The sequence below is a fragment of the Phoca vitulina genome, unplaced genomic scaffold (genome assembly GCF_004348235.1).
Source record: "Phoca vitulina isolate PV1807 unplaced genomic scaffold, GSC_HSeal_1.0 scaffold41, whole genome shotgun sequence".
NCBI lineage: Eukaryota > Metazoa > Chordata > Mammalia > Carnivora > Phocidae > Phoca > Phoca vitulina.
In genome coordinates, this window is record NW_022589744.1 from 4,850,790 (window position 1) to 4,872,589 (window position 21,800).

The 21,800-nt window shown below is 37.9% G+C and overlaps 1 protein-coding gene across 4 annotated transcripts in view; it reads left to right on the plus strand.

Annotated features, from left to right (window-relative positions):
• CEP112 (centrosomal protein 112) overlaps window positions 1-21,800 on the plus strand; it is a 475,433-nt gene that overhangs the window by 104,759 nt on the left and 348,874 nt on the right. For all 4 annotated transcript variants that reach the window (XR_004302419.1, XM_032429545.1, XM_032429547.1 and 1 more), the window contains exon 17: window positions 8,567-8,646. Coding sequence is in view for 3 of the 4 variants with exons in the window: in XM_032429545.1 (XP_032285436.1) it covers window positions 8,567-8,646 (80 nt within the window). In the remaining variant the exon portion in view is untranslated. The remainder of the gene's footprint in view (window positions 1-8,566; window positions 8,647-21,800) is intronic.

Sequence of the window (21,800 nt, forward strand, 5' to 3'; positions counted from 1 at the left end):
ATATTTAACCAAAGAATATAAAACAATTAAAGAATTGTCTACTACTTAAACATTTCTTTAGTAATTGCTTCTTGTCATTTGGAATAGTGAGTAATTCTGCATATGCTGGCATCCCTGTTATCAGTAATAACTGGGGGTTTATTGACATAATTTAATACCTTTGGCAATAAAATGCAGAGTTCTATAGGTTTATGATTTTTATACTTAAGTTTTGAATTTGTTGTTTGCTATATGACATGGAAAGTAAAAGAATAGTTGAAATAGTAAAGATTTTATTGTTACTTTTATAATTATTTACTGTTGTAATATTAACAAAATTAATCCATTTGTAAAATACTCACATAATGGAAAATGAGTAAGACATTATCCCTTCAATAATTAAATACATACAAATTAAAATTAAACAGGTTATATGGCATAACATTCTTTTTTTTTTTTTTAGATTTATTTATTTATTTTAGAGAGAGAGAGAGAGCAGGGGGAATGGGCAGAGGGAGAGGGGAAGAGAGTCCCAAGCAGACTCTGCTAAGTGCGGAGGCCGACGCAGGGCTAGCTCATGACCTGAACTGAAATCAACAGACAGTTGCTTAACTGGCTGAGCCACCCATGCACCCCATAGCACAACGTTCTTAAAACACTTTGTATATCTCATCTTACTTATCCATATAGTCACTCAGCAGATATTCATTAAATGCTTTCATTGGGCAAGGTATCATACGAGGTGCTGGGATGGGGGAGAGGGTTAAGGATGAATTAGCATAGATTCTGCCTTCCAGGAGCTTAATGTCTAGGAAGAATATTTCTGTCATTTGGAAAAGTGAGTATTTCTACTGACATGTATTGACCTGAATACATGCCCTTTAAAATTATGATTTTCTTACTGCTAAAGTTTTTTTATTTTGTTTTGTTTTGCTGATGTTTTAATACAGTCTCAATGCAAGGTCTTAAATATATGTCATGTCTAGGGGCACCTGGGTGGCTGAGTCGTTAGGTGTCTGCCTTCGGCTCAGGTCAGGATCCCAGGGTCCTGGGATCGAGCCCCACATCGGTCTCCTTGCTCAGCAGGGAGCCTGCTTCTTCCTCTCGCAATCCCCCTGCTTGTGTTCCTGCTCTCGCTATCTCTCTCTCTCTCAAATAAATAAAATCTTTAAAAAAAAGAAAAAAAAATTTCATGTCTACAAAATGATATCTGAACCAGAGAGGGAAATACTGCTTTCATTGGAATAAAGAATTTATTTTTTAGTTTTTTACTGTTGAGCCATGTAGCTTCATAAATATTTGACTTACTAAAAGAAGACCATACAGTATCATAAGCCTTACCCCCACTGTACAAGGCATCCTCTGGGTGTCCTTGTTAGTCTATTGTTCATTCTTTGGGCAGATGTCTGGCTTCCTGTTCATTAAGGAACACCTTCTTAGCCTCCTGCTCCATTGAACTCTGCAGTCACTCCTCTTCCTGAGATGGTATCTGGGTACCTGTGAGATAGGGAGAGGGGCTGGTAGCAAAGAGAAGGACACACACTGACTAATTGTAAAAGAATGTGTTCCTATCCCAAACTTCTGTAAGTCCTACTGAGGACAGTTAGATACAGAGACAGAGCTGGAGAGACAGTCTTTCTTCTACCACTGTCTTTTCTTGGCTTCAAAGGACACTAAGGTTTCTGGATCAGCCCCTCTGCCTGGCCGACACACCCGAGAAACAGAACGTTAGAGCTCAGTTGGTCCCTATCCAGTAGCCTTCCACCCACTCCTGTTCTATTTCGCTTAGGGAGCAGACCTAAATTCTTTGTGTTAGCATCCTAACAGCTTTTCCCTTTCCACAAAGTATCAGTTGGCCTTAGCTTTTTAATAATGTCACTAGTTAAAGTGTGTTAGTTGTTTTCAATGTAAATAAGAAGTGTTTAAAATAATAGCGATCTTAAAAAGAAAAATAAGCTCAATTGTTCCCGTTGCATATGTTCTAACATTATTTATACTGGAAGAATGTTGCTCAGCATGTCACTTTTTGTTTTACAATTAATTCCACAATCTCCCCCTTTTACATTGACATCTGTTCTTCTTTATTAAACCTGCTGTGATCTTAGTCCTTGAAGATTGGATGTCTCGTACCCCCCTCAGGGAATATCCTTTTTGACTGCGCAAAGAGCTGACATAAATCTGACATAGTCCTGGACTGTGGAAGTCAGTAGCTAAATGGGTTGTGTAGGTTTTTTGTTTGTTAGCCAGTGTTACAGGTGTGCACATTCAATAACTCTTGGTAGAAAACTTAGTTCTGAATATCTGTTCGGGAGGAGGAAATGCCATCTGAGTGACATTACTTCCTCACGCCAATAAGAAAGCAGCATGAGAGGTCCTAACTTGTCTTTGAGGTAAGAGAAACAGCATCAAATGCTGTCCCTAATTTAAGCACACACACATTATCTAATGGTTTTTATTGATCTCTAGTGGCTATTGCCTGCTCTTAAGATCTTTGAACATCAAACAAATAATAGGTAGTAAAACTAAATGTCATTGTTTGATGAAGTGTCCTAGTCTGTTAAATCAGGAAATGGTTAGGCTAAATGATTTTACTAGCAAGGAAACACCTGCCTCCTACAAATAACCTATCGCTTGTTTTCCAAACAGGCACCAAAGAGTGAAAGATGGTGCTGTTTACCTAAAGAAGTTCGAGGGACAGATGTTAAGCATGTATATTCTAAAATGAGCTAGAATTCCAATACCTGCTTATAATTTCTCTGATGTAACTGTGTAACAGACAAGATATAAAGTCTGCTGGAGTTCAAAACCATCAAAAATAGTATTCCAATGTTTTGCATTCACTTAAAATTCTTTTCATTAGGTTAAAATAATTTAAAATGTTCACAGCTTTACACATAATATATTGTGTAGTATTTTCCAACTACCACTGGCATGATTTTCTTTAAGAGGACAGTGTGCCTTGAGTCAAGTTTTAAACAATGAAATTGCACAGCGAAACGACTTACAGAAAGAAGCCATGCAGCCCAGTGCCCACATGTCTCCTGTGGGGAAGCCGAGTTGGAGATGGGGTGGGGTTAGCCAGGCTGTGGATGTGTGGGTGAGCAGCAGTTCACTGTTCCTTCCCATACCAGCTTGTCTGCCACCCTGTATCTGTGTTCTTGTGCAGAGCAGAATCTCTTTCTTATTGATACAAGTACTTCTTTCTTGATTACTTAAATTCTTGGGTTGCCAGGGAAAATATTCATAATATTTTACATATGTTTACATACATTTTACATACATTTACATACATTTAGTAAATGTTCAGTAATTGTGCTTATGTCTAGTTCAATCAATTATTTACAACAAACTCTCATGTTGGGGAATATATGCTCTATCTTTGATTCTCTGGTTTGTATTTTCATTATTTAAGTTACTAAAATTCACTTTTGGTATTAACCATATAGAGTAGGGAAAGGATTACAAGATCAGTCCAGATTATTCTCCACTGCCTTGCGTACATTAAAAAGCAAGGGTGGACAGTAGCATTATCTTTATCACCCCAACTATCTGGAATATAGGTAAAAACTAAAACTAAAATCCAAAAAGGCCCTTAACCACACAATACAAATATATTCAATTAAGGACAAATGGAAAAACAATTTTTGTGTTGGCCCAGGAATTGTGCTGGGTGCTGGGGATGTAGAAATAAAGGAGAAACAGCTTCTAGCTTTAAGGACCCCTCAGCTCAAAAGTCTGTGCATCGACACATGTATGTTTACCTCAGAGGGAAGTCTCTCCTTCTGCCCCTCAGATAGTCCCATTTCTGCCTTAGAAATGGTTCCAGTGCTTTTAGAGGCAATAAATCAGATCAAGGTGCTTGCGTTAGCACATTGACCAGCATCAGGAAGTCACGGCTGCAAACCTGACACAGGGTAAGATTGAAGAGAGAGTGATAAACAGCACTTTTATAAGAGCTCCGATTCTTAGCAATTCAGGGGCCATCTTCGGAAAGGGCAGCCAGTGCACCTAGGGGATTTACTGTATTGTGCCATCCCTGTGACTTCGGGTCTTGACAATGACCTTGAGTTTTCAAGAAAATGTTTAGGTATAGAGTATTTAATCTGAGAAGGTAATGATAATAATTTTTAACATTTATGGAACATTTATTATGTTCCTAATATTGTTCTAAGAGCTTTACATGGAATAATTTATTAACTCATCACAATTACTTATTTTCCATGGAGTAACTTATTAACCTATCACAACTTTTAAGATATAGTTACTGTTATTTCTGTTTTTTCAGGGGATGCAACTGAGGCACAGTGTTAAGTAAGTGGTAGAGGAGAAGGGTAGAAACCCATGGAGTTGACTCCAGAGCTCACACTCATAATCACTGTGTAATTTCAGATAGATTTTTCTCAAAGATGGGTAAATTTTTGAAGTTTTAACTTAAAGAGGTAAACCTCAGTTATGCTTTCTGAGGTTCTGAGAGTTCTGAGTCCCAGAGAAAAAGAAACAGGGGAAATCCCTGGTAGTGCCATGCATGGGAGGTACAGTGCCAATATGTAAAATATTATTGACTGATCGGTAATTCCACCAGTGGCTCCTTATGACTTCCCCTGGTGGCATGTGGCTTCGGAGTCCCGCACTAGTGAGCTGTGAGGTGTGGAAAGAAACCCCTCCTCAGTGGAGATCCCCAGTCCGCCATCCTGGGGGCTTCCTGGGACTTGGACTGGCGCTGCAGCCTGGAGGCGGAGGCCACACTAGCAGACACGTAATGGAAGCGAGATTGTGCCCCCTGCATTTTTGCTCAAGCACCAAATCCAAATGGATAATACGCCATTTACAAATGAGTTGGAGAACCGAGCCATAATGGGGTCTGTGGCAAAATAGTGCAGAGCAAAGGAGGGAAAGTGTTATACAGAAGACTCCAAGAAAGGAGTGTCTTCGAAAGGTATTACTCCAAAAGAAAGCATCAAAAGGAACTCATCAGTAAAGTACCAGAAGATACAATGTCTAGAAAAGAAGAGCAGACATCATAAGAAAGAAAAAGGTGGAGTGAAGGTGGAGGCAATTGTCATGGGAAGGATGTGAAGAACCTGAAAACACAACAGCAGCGCTGACATCTATGTGGGAGCTGGGGAAGGTAGAGCTGGTGCTGTGGAGCACCCCATCAGTGATCTGAAGGACAGATTGTTAACCTGCAGACTGCAAAGGACAGGCAAAGAATAGATACTAAAGCAGAAAACAGAAAACCAGTAGACAATGATCAATATTCCTAAAGGGAACTCAGAATCAATTAACATGAAGGAAAGGTAGCAGAGACCTTTCCTGAAGGTCTCTGTATACAGAATGAGGAGATTCACCCTATATCAGATAAAAACCAATAAAGAGGGGCGCCTGGGTGGCTCAGCCGTTTAGCGTCTGCCTTCGGCTCAGGTCATGATCCCAGGATGCTGGGATCGAGCCCCGCATCGGGCTCCCTGCTCAGTGGGAAGCCTGCTTCTCCCTCTCCCACTCCCCCTGCTTGTGTTCCCTCTCTCGCTGTCTCTCTCTGTCAAAAAATAAATAAAAATCTTTAAATTAAAAAAAAAAAAAAACCAGTAAAGAGATTCGACAACATTTGATCCTCAGTACAGAGAGTGATTTTCTAAGTATCCAAGCTGGGGCAAGAAGGGGCAAAGATCAGGTCAGTTTAGTCTCCTTGGTTGCAAATCTAAATGTCTTTTTTTTTTTTTAAAGATTTTATTTATTTATTTAATTGACAGAGAGAGGGAGAGAGACAGTGAGAGAGGGAACACAAGCAGGGGGAGTGGGAGAGGGAGAAGCAGGCTGTCCGCCAAGCAAGGAGCCCGATGTGGGGCTCGATCCCAGGACCCTGGGACCATGACCCAAGCCGAAGGCAGACGCTTAATGACTGAGCCACCCAGGCGCCCCATAATTTATTTATTTACTTATTTGAGAGAGAGAGAGAGTAAGTGAGAGAGAGCACAAGCAGGGGTAGAGGAAGTAGGAGAAGCAGACTCCTCGCTGAGCAGGGATAAATGTCTTAAGACAGTAGAGTGACATATGCTCTGTTGTTAGGCCAAAATGTTGTGACTCAGTAATCTCATACGTAATTTTTCCTTCATGTGCGAAGGCAACAGCTGACCTTCTTGGATGTGTAGAGCCTCAGAGATAGATCACCAAGATACTCTTTTTGAAAATAAAATTACTAGCTGATGTACTTTCATCCACCTAAGGATAAGCAAAACATCAAATCAAAACAAAAAAAAGACACTCAAGAATAAAAAAGAAGTAGTGCTGAATGCCACATTAACTAAAATAAAGTTGAATTTAAATGTTTATTGTGTGAATGATATAAAATAATGCAGATGTAAAAATTTCTTGAGAGTTAAAAAATGTGAAAACGGCTATCTGGATCAAATTAATCAGATTATTTAAAAGAAAAAATGGGTAGGAGAAGAGGCAAATGTGCTAAGCTGTTATTTAAAAAGATAGGACATGGAGGTTGGTTTTTCGCTTATTGACTATTAGAGAAGTATATGTTAAAAATAATTGTGAAGCAGTGCCTAGGTAGCTCAGTCAGTTGGGTGTCTGCCTTTGGTTCAGGTCATGCTCTCGGGGTCCTGGGATAGAGCCCTGCGTCGGGGCCCCTGCTCGGAGGGGAGTCTATCTTCCTCTCCTCCTGCCCCTCCCCCTGCTCATGATCTCTCTCTCTCTCTCAATTAAATTAATAAAAATTTAAAAAGAAACCAAAACCAAAACAAACAAACATATGTTTCCAAAATATCTGCATTGGGTCATCTCTGAGTTTAATTTTGGGCTTTAATTTCTTTGATTCTGTACATGAAAGAGACCAGATCAGTGTTGGGATGGTGCTTCTGTTGCTTTATTAATGTATCTACTCCAATTTAGCATGCCTACTCTGTGCCAAGCCTATAATACATACCAGGGATCCAATATAAGTAAGACAATAATTTCAGTATAGGACCTGGTAAAATTTTGGGCAGTTGACTTTTTTTTTTCCCATGTAAAGTAAAATAAATGTAGTGGCAAAAATTTGCAAGGCAGGTTAGTTGCTCTTTCTCTCTCTCTCTTTTTTTTTTTTTAATTTTATTTATTTGACAGCGAGATATAGCGAGAGAGGAAACACAAGCAGGGGGAGTGGGAGAGGGAGAAGCAGGGTTCCCGCGGAGCAGGGAGCCCGATGCGGGGCTCGATCCCAGAACCCTGGGATCATGACCTGAGCCGAAGGCAGATGCTTAACGACTGAGCCACCCAGGTGCCCCTGCTCTTTCTCTTTTTAATAAATAGGTATTTATGAGGTATTTTAATTTTACCATTTAAGATATGGGGGAGAGGGGTCCCCTGTCTTTATTTTCCCAAGCGCCTACACTTGCCACCACCCTGCATGTTCCTGTTTCCAGTTTTTTCTCACCTCTTGGTCTCACAGCAGCCAGTAGAAGCTTTTGATATTCTCATGGAATATGAGAATATGAACAAACTCATGGACGACTTTCCCTCTCCTCTCTCTCCTTTCAGTCTACAGACAGACAGTTGATCTTATGTATTTATCTTACTAAACCACCAGAGGAGAAAAACACAAGAGAATTATCAAAGGAAAAGGTCAAAGAGTATAAAGTTTTGAATTGGAGAGGTCTCCATCCAAACTAATATAAATAGCCAAGTATTTTGGGCGAGCGCTGAGTCAGTGTTTGAAAAGGTTTGTGAATGCGTGTGTGCGCATGTGTGTGTGTGTTGTTGGTTTTGTGCTGGTCGTTCCTCTCCTGCCCCCTGTACCCACCCGTGGTGCTGTCAGCCTCACCTGGGCTGCCAGGGGGTGTGCAGCGGTGTCCTCCCCTCAGTAAGTGACTTGCATTTTCTCACCCACCAGCATGGCTCCGGACCCTCCGTTGCCCCGTGTGTGGAAGCATGGCTGCCATTTTACTCCTCCCTTTCTGTCCAGCTGTACCAAAGTCTCCTTTCCCTGTAGATCCACATGGTGTCCATGTTGGGTATGCTTATCTGTATTTGCATGTGAAGAGCTTTCTGTGGAGAGAAAGTTTCGTTTGGCCCTCATTATTCATGCCACCATCCCACCGACTCAAAGGATGCTACTTTTAGGAAAGAGATCCTCATGGTGGGGGCACTGCCTCCTAAACTCAGTGAATGATTATACAAACCATTCCCAACAGTGGAAGAGAGGGCTATTTCATCAAAACCTGTGTATGTTTGGAGAATATAGACACCTGATTTTTTGTATTCTCCTGAATCTCGAGAGATTCCTTTCCTTTGGCTACTATGTAAGTTCAAAAAGATTGACAAGTGACTGCTCCTTTTGAATTTCTTACACATCAGTGTATTTTACAGGAACTCCATATACAGGCTGACTCAATTACTAACTTTGGCCAGAAAATTGGTATTGGAAGCATAGTATTGAAATAGTTATATGGTAAATGATTATGGTTAACCAAGTCTCTATCTTGAAATATCTAAATCTAATTTTATATTAAAAATAGATTTAAGATGACTATTTCATTGTTTGTATTTCTCCTCTGAATGCTTGTCTTCTGGTAACTTTTATGTGTCTTCATCACGGCAGATTAATGACCTGCAGAGTGAACTTGATAAAGAGAAAGAAGATGCTCAAAAGAAAATCCATAAATTTGAGGAAGCACTGAAGTGAGTAAAATTGTAATATATTTAATTAAAAAATACTCTTATTCTAGACTGTGAGCCACATTAAGCAACTAGAACTTAAACATCATATTTTTCTAAGAGCCTTGCTGTGGTTTAGTTTAAATTGGTTTTCCACCATGAATCTCTATTTTCTGAATTTTATTACCAGCCAGCATGTATTTTTTTTTCAAAAAGGAAAAATCAGTTCATCTGTTTTTAAGTGATAGGAATGTAAGAAAATAGAACTTAGTGGTTTTAGATGCTTTCTTCCTCTTAAATGAAAACAGATTAAAAAGAAAAAAACAAGATTTAGGTCTTAGAACATTTAGAAATTTCTCTGTAGATTTTTTTTTTTGGAGAAATTTGGGTAATGAAATGTTCCAGTTATATCTGAAAAGGGACTATTACACAGGCATTATTTGGATAAGATTTGTCTCATGATGTAACACTTAAATATATACATTAAAGCGTCAGATTTTATTTATCTTCTCCATTTATTTACTAGGTTGATTAGGCCCTATTTATCAGTAGGTTTTATCACTCAGTTTTTAGCTGAAAAACATTGATTTAGTCAATAAATATTGAGTTTCCACCATGTGTCAGGCAATGTGTAGTCTCTTCCCCGGAGGACCTTAGAATCGGTTGGAAAGATTTTCAAGAACTTTGGCAATTATATTACAGAGTGATAAGAAGAGGGTACTTGACCCAAAAAAGTGATTTAAGAAGGGAAGCTTACTTGAGTGCATTATATCTAGCTAACTCCCATCCCAGAGAATCAGCTAATTCGATTTTTCTTCCTTCCTCAAACCTTCAAACAAGAATAACTTACAGAAAGGCTAGAAATAACACCCAGAATCAAGCAAATTTAGTATCAGATTCTGCCTGGGCAGATTACATAATCATTTCCTCTCCCTCGGTTTGCTTGTTAAGAAAATGTATTAGCTGAGTTGTCATATAGAACATCTTAAAATAATTTATGTACTAGGACATCATGGATATCCATTTTTTATCTGCAGAAGGACTTATTGCTTATTTGTTCACATCACCACGTATGAATTAGATAAAGTCAGAGGAGAACTATAATATTCATTAAAGATTAAGTTGAATAATATTCATTAAAGATTAAGTTAAATAAATAAGTGTATTTTATACTCTAACTTGGATAGTGACAAAACTAGGGCCTTCTTGCTTCCTTCATGGAAGGGATGCCCTCCCTTTATTCTTCATTCATTTTTCCTCCTTAAAATGTTGATTAATAACTTTCTTCATCTACCCAATTTATCATACTTTTCATTTCTCTTTTGTTCTACTTTGTCTCTCTTCTTTTATAATTTCCTTATACTTTTTTCATTGGTTTGTTGATTTACATTTTTTAATCCCTAACAGAAGAGATAATCCCTTTAAATAACAGTACACCAACAAATAATTTGTTTAGTATTTAAGATGTCTATAGATTGTGTTATGATGCTAAAACAAGTAGAAGGTTTAGAAGATACAGCTCAAGACAGAAGGCTGTTCTTATGATTTTATATAGTCCACATTAGGCATTGGAAATACTACTCAGTTGTTGACAGTAAGTGCAATTGGGATTCAGAAAGATTTTTTCCGTGGGATATTGGGAGTTTATGTGTAAAACAGTGTGGTATCTTTTAATGTTCACTGAAACATTATGAAAGAACCCTAAGCATCCTTGGTTTTCTGTATATAACATTATCATTCACTGGGCCACATAACATTCTTAAAGGCTTTAAAGGTCTTTACCAAAATACCGAATTTTACTTGGGGTCAAAAGGCTATTTCAGGGGTTTACTAAAATTCCCCCATAGGCCTGTTTCTCCCATTCCCTGTGTAGGTGATGTTTTCATTTCAACTAAATGTCTGTATGATTCTAACACTATAGCACTGAGAGGAGCAGAGTAAGTTCTTGTGTGGCCTGAACTTCAGAGTAAACAGTACAAGCTGGCTACTGCCCCAAAGGAAAATAGTCTGGAGGGTGATTACTACTGCCTTTGAATCTAAGAATTGTGTTAGACCCATTTGGTCCAAAGACAATTCCATTTTTTCTGAAAAACAGCTATATGGTATGCCTTATTAACAAAACTTTTTTCCATAATAAATATATACAAAGTGGAAAATCTAGAATGTGGTGGCATTCATTCATGTAATCCTTCTTTCGTCCACTCATTAAGGGTTTATTCCTTCTGTGCATGTTGACTGTATGGTAGAGGACAGCAGAGAACAGGAATTCATACATAGGAATTCATATATGTGTGAACACATGATAAATATATTCAACTCAATCTTCAGTTAAGAGCTCAAGCTGATACCTGAGAAACTCTCGTTACTTAAGAGGGACCCTGATTTGAGGTCGGCATTCACTTTAAACTCTAACTCCTTAAAGCTCATTTGTCTATTGTTAATGTTTTTCAGAAATAAAATTAGTTTGATATTATTGTACTACTTACAGTTTTTATTCAACATATATCCCAAATATTTTTTGCTTCCTACTTTATTTTTATTCTAGCAAATAATTTTAATAACTTCCAATAACTGAAAGCTATCTGAAACTATGAATGGTACGAATTGTGTTCATTTTTTATTCTTCAAAGACAATTAAAATATGTGGGAAGCTTGGTAGACTAATGAATGGAAAATAACCGTATATAGCAAGATCATTTGGTATAACTCTTTGAAAGACTAACACTGAAAAAGTTTTTGTTTTTGTTTTTTTTAGAGAAGTTAAAATCTATGGACAATAAAGGTAGATAGTATATATTTGGTTTATTCCTTTTTCAATATTCATGTATTTAACAAATTTGATATCTAAGTTTTGGTGCTATAAAAATAAAAATATTGTTCTGAGATATTGTATACATTGTCTATTTTTTTAAGATTTTATTTATTTATTTTAGAGAGCGTACACACACACACACACACACACACACACACACACACACACACAAACACACACGAGTGGGGGAGGGGCAGAGGGAGAGGGAGAGAGAGACTCTCAAGCAGATTCTGCACTGAGCATGGAGCCTGACACAGGGATCAATCTCATGACCCTGAGATCATGACCTGAGCTGAAGCCAAGAGTTGGGCATGTAACCAATTGAACCACCCCGGCACCCCTGTATATTGTCTATTTTAAAGTATTTAATGAAACATTCCAAAGTCATCTTTTTGATTGATACCTTTCAAATTCCTCTTTTGCAATAAAATACAAAACTGCCTTGAAACATTTATTCTGATCCATTTTAACTTTTTTTGCATTGTCAAATTGTAAATGTTATAAATATTTCTACACACACACACACGCGCACACACACACGTATATATATTTCAATACTGACTAAAAACCAGAAAGCTTATTAGTACTGAAAATATATAGTCATAATTTCACTAGAACATATGATAATATTGGTCTTTAGATGATATGGTGATAAATCAGCCTATAGGAAGCAAGCATTTATTTAACTAAAACATATTGTTTTGGTCGTTGTCATATATGTATATATGTATATACATATGTATATATGACTGTGTGTGAATGTATACACCACAAATAAAAGTTTTACTGGGTTTTAAGAAAAAATACAGAAGGATAAAATGAACTCAAATCTGGGCCTTAACCTCTTAGCCCAGAGGCCCCTTGACATTACTAAAACAAATTAATCATGCATTTTTGTTAAAAGGAGATGTCTCATGAAAACTGAATATTCCTATATTCTTCTTTTTAATCATTGCCTTACATTTTTGTCATAGTTATTTTATAACCCTGAAACATGTTTACCTGACTTTTTGCAAATTTTTATAATATATAAAATGTAGCTATATAAGATACTTGAATATATAAATATTTAGAAATATATGTTGTTTGCTCTTGCTTAGAGTTTCCTGTAAATAAAAATACTATAATGAAAAATGAAACAATGGTTCATTGTACCCTTAGAATTTTTTAATAATCTTTTTTTAAAGCTAGTTAATAGAGTACTATGGTTTAAAATCTGAAAGTTAAAAAAAAAAAAAAAAAAGAGCACATAGGAAAAAGCTCCCCTTCCATATAAGCCTTCTAGCTATACATTTTCCCTTTTTGGGAAAGTGTATCCTTTCATAGGCAAGTATAAACATTTCTTCCCTATCTTTTCCCCTTACACTTTACATTTATCCTGGTCTTTCTTTTTTTGTTGTTTTTACTTATCAATATGAACTGGAGATTGTTTCATATAAGGACATAAAGAGCTTCCTCATTCTAATTTATGTATAGGATATAATTTATTTGACCAGTTCTCTAGTGATGAACACATGATGAAAATTCTTCCATTTGTCTTCTAGTGCATATATGGTTTGATTTTAACATTTAAATCTGTGATCCATTTGGAATGTATCCAGTGTAGGTTGTGAGGTATGGATCCGTTGTTTGTGTTGTCAGATGGTTTCTCAACTACTTCAAGATCATTTATTTTAATAATCTCGCCTTTCCCTCTTTTGAGTTCTGCTACAGGGCCATCGCAGGACGTGTTTCTAGACTTTCTGTTCCACTCCAGAGATCTGGATATGCTCGCACCAGTCTCAGACTCTTTTAATTACGGCAGTTTAAAAATAATATTTAATCTCTAGTAGGACCTCTTATGCTGCCACAGTGGTCTTTTTAAAAATCTTTTTTTTCTTTTTATAAAATTTTTCCACTTGAGCTTTACAACTAGCTGTCTAGTTAAAAAAAACATTAGTCTTTTTGTTAATGTTATTGAACATGTATAGTTCAACAAAGGAAGAATTGACATCTTTTAGTGTTAAGTCTTTTTATGCAAGAACATGAGATGCCTTTCCATTTGTTAAGCTCTTCTTTTATGCCATTCTACAGCTCTACCTTTTTTTGAAACAGACATTATTCACAAGAAATTTGTGTTACTTAAATATCACAAGTTGGTTCTTTTGTATTAAGCATGTGTGCTAGTATTTATTAGGGTATGTGATGTGAGAACTGAAATACGTAGGAAGTTGTACATTCTAGGTTTGACGTTTCATACAGAATTTGAGGTACGGATTTTAAAATCTCTGGACACACCGTGTACTTTATATGAAGAATGCAAAACTCTTTAGGGCATCACTTGCTTTGTGTATACATTCAATGCCTTATATGTGATTTTAATCAAATTAGTTTATGAATTCCTCCCAACATTTATTTTCTTCTAGGATTTTTGTTGGTACTGAGCACACAGTGCGGGACAGAGTAGGCAAGGGCTCGGCTGTGGCCACTGTGCACAGGTGTGCAGGCTTTGTATTGCATGATACACTATTTGTCAGTATAATAGTGTGGTAACTACGTATTAGTGCCCACAATACGGAGGGCACTGTCCACACAGACCACAGTGTGATGTTCTGGAAGTTAGATGTGTTTTTCCTGCTTTCGTCGATAACATCAGATATTGTTCATTTCATTTTATTAACTTAGTATAAAATAGTTATTTTGCCTTCCATTAAACTATTGTTGGGATCACTGCACTGTTTGTAAAAGTAGATATTTTGTATTGAAGGGTAAAAGATGAAGTGTTTCAGACACAACTTCAAGAGTTCAGGTTGGTAATTTATAGGAAGTCCAGAATCAGTCTGCTTAACCTCCTATGCCCATGATGTCTTTTCAAAGCTCAGTTGCCTGAGTACCTCCTAAGTGTCTTTACTGCTGTCAGCTTTCCTTGACTGGTTTCCATCAACTCAGATGTTCAGACTATGTCATGTTCATTCTCTGTGTTATGTTTTTCTCTATTCATGTGTGCAGAATGGAAGTCAGTGTTGTTTTCTTCTGGAGGCCAGTCAAATAGGATGTCTCTAAAGCTACCCAACTTTTCCTTTTGGAGAAAAAACAATCTTAGGGATTTAAATACAGAGTATTATTTATCATGGAATTTCTAGATCTCTGTAGGATGCTACTGAGTTTTGTAGTGCTGATTCTAGACTGCACTATGGATTTGCAATGCTTTCAGGATTATATCATTATGGATGATTATAAGAAAAATAAATAATAGTAACTTCTAGTAGAGTTTATTTCAGCAAGTAAATAGTTCATGTATTTATAATAATAGTATATAATGGATTTATAATACATAGAGGGAACTTAGTATAAGACAAGTAAAATATTTTTAAAACAGACTGAAATGACTTTTATAGTATAAACAAATATTAACATAAAATTAAAATATAAAATAAACATGTAGAGGATGGGGGATATTATTGTACCAGAAATAAAATTATTTCTATATTTAAATTCTAAATTTGCCCTGGCCTGAACTCTTTCACGTGGTTTTGGGAAGCATTAGTGTAGGTTAAGGGCATGGACTCTGGACCCAGTTGTCACAGATCCAAATTCCTGCTCAAATTACTAGCTGTTGTGTGACCTTGGGTATGGTGCTTAACTTCTATGTGATGCCGTCTTTACATCTGTAAAACGAGGATAGTAATAAGATCTTCCTCCTAAAATTGCTGAGAGGCTTGGACGCGTTAATATAAGCATTTAGAACAGTGTCTGTTACATATGTATATGAGCTCTCAGTATTTTGTTCCTCATTGCCTTATCAGAGGGTGCAAACAAGTTCTTCAGAAGAAGTATTCTTTCCCTGGTATCATTTTTTTTTAACAAATAGCTTTATTGAGGTATAATTATCACACCATAAAATTTACTCGTTTTTAAGCGTACAGTTCAGTGCTTTTTAGTAAATTTACAGAGTTGTGTCACCATCACCATGGTTCAATTTTAGAACATTTCCATCAGCCCAAAAGATCCCTCATGGCACCCGATTTTAGAAGGAAATGATCATAATTGATTTTTTCTGACTGAAAGGTATAAGTAATAAGAGACAAGATTTTTGACAGTTACTTTGTGGTCAATGCTAACTGACCACTTCTTATTTTGACCCTCAGTAAAAGTTGAAGTCCTCATATTGAGATTTACTTCAGCATTTTGTGGAGATCTAAGCTAATGTAGCCCTAGTATGTTGCTTCCGGGTTATTTAACTTTCTGATGTTTTATTAACTTTGATACAAGGATGAATTTAGAAAGTAGATTCTGTGTGTGGCATGTACGCATGTGTGTGCATGCATGCGCATGTAAATGCACTGAAAGGGGCCTGGAAATATATATATGCTAACGTGTTTGGCGCTAGAGTAGGGGTCATGTTCATGTTTTCCTCTCTGTATTTGTATCTAGTTTGAATCGTTTCCAACAAGAATAGTATATGTTATGTTCGTAGCTTAATAGCAAAAGACAAAAGAAACCAATACAGATTTTAGAAGGAAGAATTGTGCAGTATTAATAATGGTGACCTCTGCTTGGTGAGCATATGGGACTTAAAAAGAATTTCTCTGTATTTTACATGTTCTAAAATACATGTGTCCAGCAGTTCCTCAGAGACCCTTTCAACTTGTCCTAAATCTCTTAGCCAGCATGGGCTAGAGCAGGCAATAAACCCAGATAATCTGTGGAAATATCTGAAGTCTAATTATTTTGGGTTTTGATTGGAAAAAAACCCTTTCATGTATTTCATATAATAAAAGCATAGGTGATATGGTTGACATTACATTTTTTTTTATAGGTGAAAATTTTTGTCACCTAGAATGAAGGGATACCCTGCTACAGATTTTAAGAAAGGCTATTAGGAAGCCTATGGAATATAGAATAGGAAATACAGCTTTCTAATAAATGTACAATTAGGATATTCTTTTTTTTTTTTTTAAGATTTTATTTATTTATTTGACAGAGAGAGACACAGTGAGAGAGGGAACACGAGCAGGGGGAGTGGGAGAGGGAGAAGCAGGCTTCCCGTGGAGCAGGGAGCCCGATGCGGGGCTCGATCCTAGGACCCTGGGACCACGACCTGAGCTGAAGGCAGACAGAAGGCAGACGCTTAAACGACTGAACCACCCAGGCGTCCCTAATTAGGATATTCTTAATGAAAGGAAAAGGTATTCACCGTGGGAGATTATAGTACATGCTTTAAGTTTTCTTATGGGAATTCCTATATAATATATAGATTCATTTTCCACTTTTAATTTATGAATCTTATTTTGTAAACTTGAACCTGATTGTAGTACCCATATTTTGATTCCTAATGTCAGACAAATTACATGCACTGGTTATTAATCCCAAGAGTAAAGCACCATGCACTGGTTACGGATCCCTGGGGAGGACTCCAACTACATGGAGGGTAACAAAGATCATCACAATGCCAGCCACCAGGAATAGAAGTCAAACATTTCTGCCTTCTGCATCTTAGTACTGGAGTCATCAAGAACACAGCACAATCAAGCATTGACTGGAACAACGCTTTACTTACATAGAGAAGAGACAGAGCAAGATTAGCTTCAGTAGTGGGCTCAGTCCCCCATGGGCAATGGCTCTCTCCTGATGGCTGTCACAAGGCATTTTGCCTGCCTCTCCTAACCTGCAGTAGAAAGACTGTCCTCTCTCTGTGGAGGACAGATCTAACAGTGAGGTTGGCCAGGTGCCAGATGATGCACACACTTCAAGCAAAGGCAAAAGAGCATTCTTTGACCTGAAACAGGGATAAAAACTCCCACCCAAGGTGATAAGCCCAGCACAGGCTTGGTGGGCTCTTTATCTGTTGAGAAGTGTTCCAAGCCCCAGGCTCGTTCTTATGTGGCTGAGTGGGGGTCAAAAGACTGCATGTATGAGACTGCCTTTCCTAACCCCTAAAAATCCTAATATTTCAAGGAAGGTGAATCTCATGCCTGACCTGTACTTTAGGGAGATTATCCTGGCAGGGGTGAGAATATCAAATGTATGAGTAATAAGAAATTGGAAGCAGGAACCTAAGGAAGATGAGAAAACAGTAACAGTCCATGTGAAATGCACAGACTCTGAAGATGGTGAGCCTGTGATTGAGTATAAAGGCAGCCCCCAGGAAACGCAGCTTCTCTGGAACTCTTAAGTCTCATCTAGGCACCTTTTTAAAAATTCAGAGTCAGAGTGAACTTTCACAGATAAACTCCAAGAGATACACTGACGCAAAAGCTCCCCTGCTTTATATTTTTACTCCATGTAGGAGTAGCATAGATTGTTGAGTAAATGGAAACATGAAGAAAAAGGACGCGTTTGAAAATACTGTCTCATGATCTCAGGAGATACAAATTTAAAGATGTTTAACTTTTATTATTAAAATTTGTTGCCAGCTTTATTGAGGTATAATTGATGTAGCACATTGATTAAGCTTAAGGCATACAGTGTGTTGATTTGATACACTTCTATATTGTGTAGTGATGACCACTATAGCCTTAGCTAACACCTCCATCAGCTTACAAAATTACCATTTCTCTTCTGTGGTGAGAACAATTAAGATCTGCTCTCTTAGCAACTTTCAAGGGCATAATACAGTATTGTTAACTATAATCACCGTGCTGTACATTAGATCCCAAGAGCTTATTCAACTAATAACTGGAAGTTTATACCCTTTAACAAACATCTCCCCCTTATCCCTTCCCTCCCAGCCCCTGGTGTTCACCATTTTACTCTTTTTCTGTGAGTTGGGCTTTTTTAAATATTCCACATATAGGGGATATCATACAGTATTTGTCTTTCTCAGTCTGACTTATTTCACTTAGCGAAATGCCCTCAAGGTCAATCCATATTGTTGCAAATGACAGGATTTCCTTCTTTTTATGGCTGAGTAATATTCACTGTGTGTATATGTATGTATGTATACACGTGTCACAACTTCTTTATCCATTCATCTGTCAATGGACACTTGGGTTGTTTCTGTGCCTTGGCCTATTATAAATAATGCTGCTATGAGCATGGGGGTAGAGATGTGTTTTTGAGTTGGTGTTTTCATTTCCTTTGTGTGTATTCCCAGATGTAGTATTGCTGGAGCATATGGTGATTCTGTTTTTAATTTTTTGAGGGTCCACCATCCCATTTTCCATAATTCAGCCATTATTCCTTTTTTCCTTTTTTTTTTTTTTTTTTAAAGATTTTATTTATTTATTTGAGACAGAGAGAATGAGAGAGAGCGAGCACATGAGAGGGGAGAGGGTCAGAGGGAGAAGCAGGCTCCTTGCTGAGCAGGGAGCCCGATGCGGGACTCGATCCAGGGACTCCAGGATCATGACCTGAGCCGAAGGCAGTCGCTTAACCAACTGAGCCACCCAGGCGCCCCCTTTTTTCCTTTTTTTAAATTTTATTTTATTATGTTATGTTAGTCACCATACAATACATCATTAGTTTTTTTTTATTGTGTTATGTTAATCACCATACATTACATCGTTAGTTTTTGATGTAGTGTTCCATGATTCATTGTTTGCGTATAATACCCAGTGCTCCATTCAGTACGTGCCCTCTTTAATACCCATCACCAGGCTAACTCATCCCCCCACCCCCCTCCCCTCTAGAACCCTCAGTTTGTTTCTCAGAGTCCATAGTCTCTCATGGTTCGTCTCCCCCTCCTATTCCCCCCCTTCATTTTTCCCTTCCTGCTATCTTCTTCTTCTTCTTTTTTTATTTTTTATTTTTTATTTTATTTTATTTTATTTTTTTAAATGTTTTATTTATTTGACAGAGAGAAAGACAGCCAGAGAGGGAACACAAGCAGGGGAGGTGGGAGAGGGAGAAGCAGGCTTCCTGCGGAGCAGGGAGCCCGATGCGGGGCTCGATCCCAGGACCCTGGGATCATGACCTGAGCCGAAGGCAGACGCTTAATGACTGAGCCACCCAGGCGCCCCTTCTTCTTCTTTTTTTAACATATAATGTATTATTTGTTTCAGAGGTACAGGTCTGTGATTCAACAGTCTTACACAATTCACAGCACTCACCATAGCACATACCCTCCCCAATGTCCATCACCCAGCCACCCCATCCCTCCCACCCCCCACCACTCCAGCAACCTCAGTTTGTTTCCTGAGATTAAGAATTCCTCATATCAGTGAGATCATATGATACATGTCTTTCTCTGATTGACTGATTTTGCGCAGCATAATACCCTCCAGTTCCATCCAAGTCATTGCAAATGGCAAGATTTCATTCCTTTTGATGGCTGCATAATATTCCATTGTATATATATACCACATCTTCTTTATCCATTCATCTGTCGATGGACATCTTGGCTCTTTCCATAGTATGGCTATTGTGGACATTGCTGCTATAAACATCGGGGTGCACGTACCCCTTCGGATCCCTACATTTGTATCTTTGGGGTAAATACCCAGTAGTACAATTGCTTGGTTGTAGCGTAGCTCTATTTTCAACTTTTTGAGGAACCTCCATACTGTTTTCCAGAGTGGCTGCACCAGCTTGCATTCCCACCAACAGTGTAGGAGGGTTCCCCTTTCTCCGCATCCCTGCCAACATCTGTCGTTTCCTGACTTGTTAATTTTAGCCATTCTGACTGGTGTGAGGTGGTATCTCACTGAGGTTTTGATTTGGATTTCCCTGATGCCAAGCGATGTTGAGCACTTTTTCATGTGTCTGTTGGCCATTTGGATGTCTTCTTTGGAAAAATGTCTGTTCATGTCTTCTGCCCATTTCTTGATTGGATCATTTGTTCTTTGGGTGTTGAGTTTGTTAAGTTCTTTATAGATTTTGGATACTAGCCCTTTATCTGATATGTCATTTGCAAATATCTTCTCGACATTAATAATTTCGTGTTTGCAAATTCATTCTGTCGGTTGTCTTTTGGTTTTGTTGACTGTTTCTTTTGCTGTGCAAAAGCTTTTTATCTTGATTAAGTCCCAATAGTTCATTTTTGCCCTTGCTTCCCTTGCCTTTGGCAATGTTTCTAGGAAGAAGTTGCTGTGGCTGAGGTCGAAGAGGTTGCTGCCTGTGTTCTCCTCAAGGATTCTGATGGACTCCTGTCTCATATTTAGGTCTTTCAACCATTTGGAGTCTATTTTTCTGTGTGGTGTAAGGAAATGGTCCAGTTTCATTCTTCTGCATGTGGCTGTCCAATTTTCCCAACACATTTGTTGAAGAGACTGTCTTTTGTCCATTGGACATTCTTTCCTGCTTTGTGGAAGGTTAGTTGACTATAGAGTTGAGGGTCCATTTCTGGGCTCTCTATTCTGTTCCACTGATCTGTGTGTCTGTTTTTGTGCCAGTACCATACTGTCTTGATGATGACAGCTTTGTAATAGAGCTGGAAGTCCGGAATTGTGATGCCGCCAGCTTTGCTTTTCTTTTTCAACATTCCTCTGGCTATGAGGGGTCTTTTCTGGTTCCATACAAATTTTAGGATTATTTGTTCCATTTCTTTGAAAAAAGTGGATGGTATTTTGATAGGGATTGCATTGAATGTGTAGATTGCTCTAGGTAGTATTAACATCTTCACAATATTTGTTCTTCCAATCCATGAGCATGGAACGTTTTTCCATTTCTTTGTGTCTTCCTCAATTTCTTTCATGAGTATTTTATAGTTTTCTGAGTACAGATCCTTTGCCTCTTTGGTTAGATTTATTCCTAGGTATCTTATGGTTTTGGGTGCAATTGTAAATGGGATCGACTCCTTCATTTCTCTTTCTTCTGTCTTGTTGTTGGTGTATAGGAATGCCACTGATTTCTGTGCATTGATTTTATATCCTGCCACTTTACTGAATTCCTGTATGAGTTCTAGCAGTTTTGGGGTGGAGTGTTTTGGGTTTTCCACATAAAGTATCATATCATCTGCAAAGAGTGAGAGTTTGACTTCTTCTTTGCCGATTTGAATGACTTTGATTTCTTTCTGTTGTCTGATTGCTGTGGCTAGGACTTCTAATACTATGTTGAATAGCAGTGGTGATAGTGGACATCCCTGCCGTGTTCCTGACCTTAGGGGGAAAGCTGTCAGTTTTTCCCCATTGAGAATGATATTTGCTGTAGGTTTTTCATAGATGGCTTTTATGATAGTAAGGTATGTACCCTCTATCCCTATACTCTGAAGAGTTTTGATCAAGAAAGGATGCTGTACTTTGTCAAATGCTTTTTCTGCATCTATTGAGAGGATCATATGGTTCTTGTTCTTTCTTTTATTAATGTATTGTATCACATTGATTGATTTGTGGATGTTGAACCAACCTTGCAGCCCAGGGATAAATCCGACTTGGTCGTGGTGAATAATCCTTTTAATGTACTGTTGGATCCTATTGGCTAGTATTTTGGTGAGAATTTTTGCATCCAT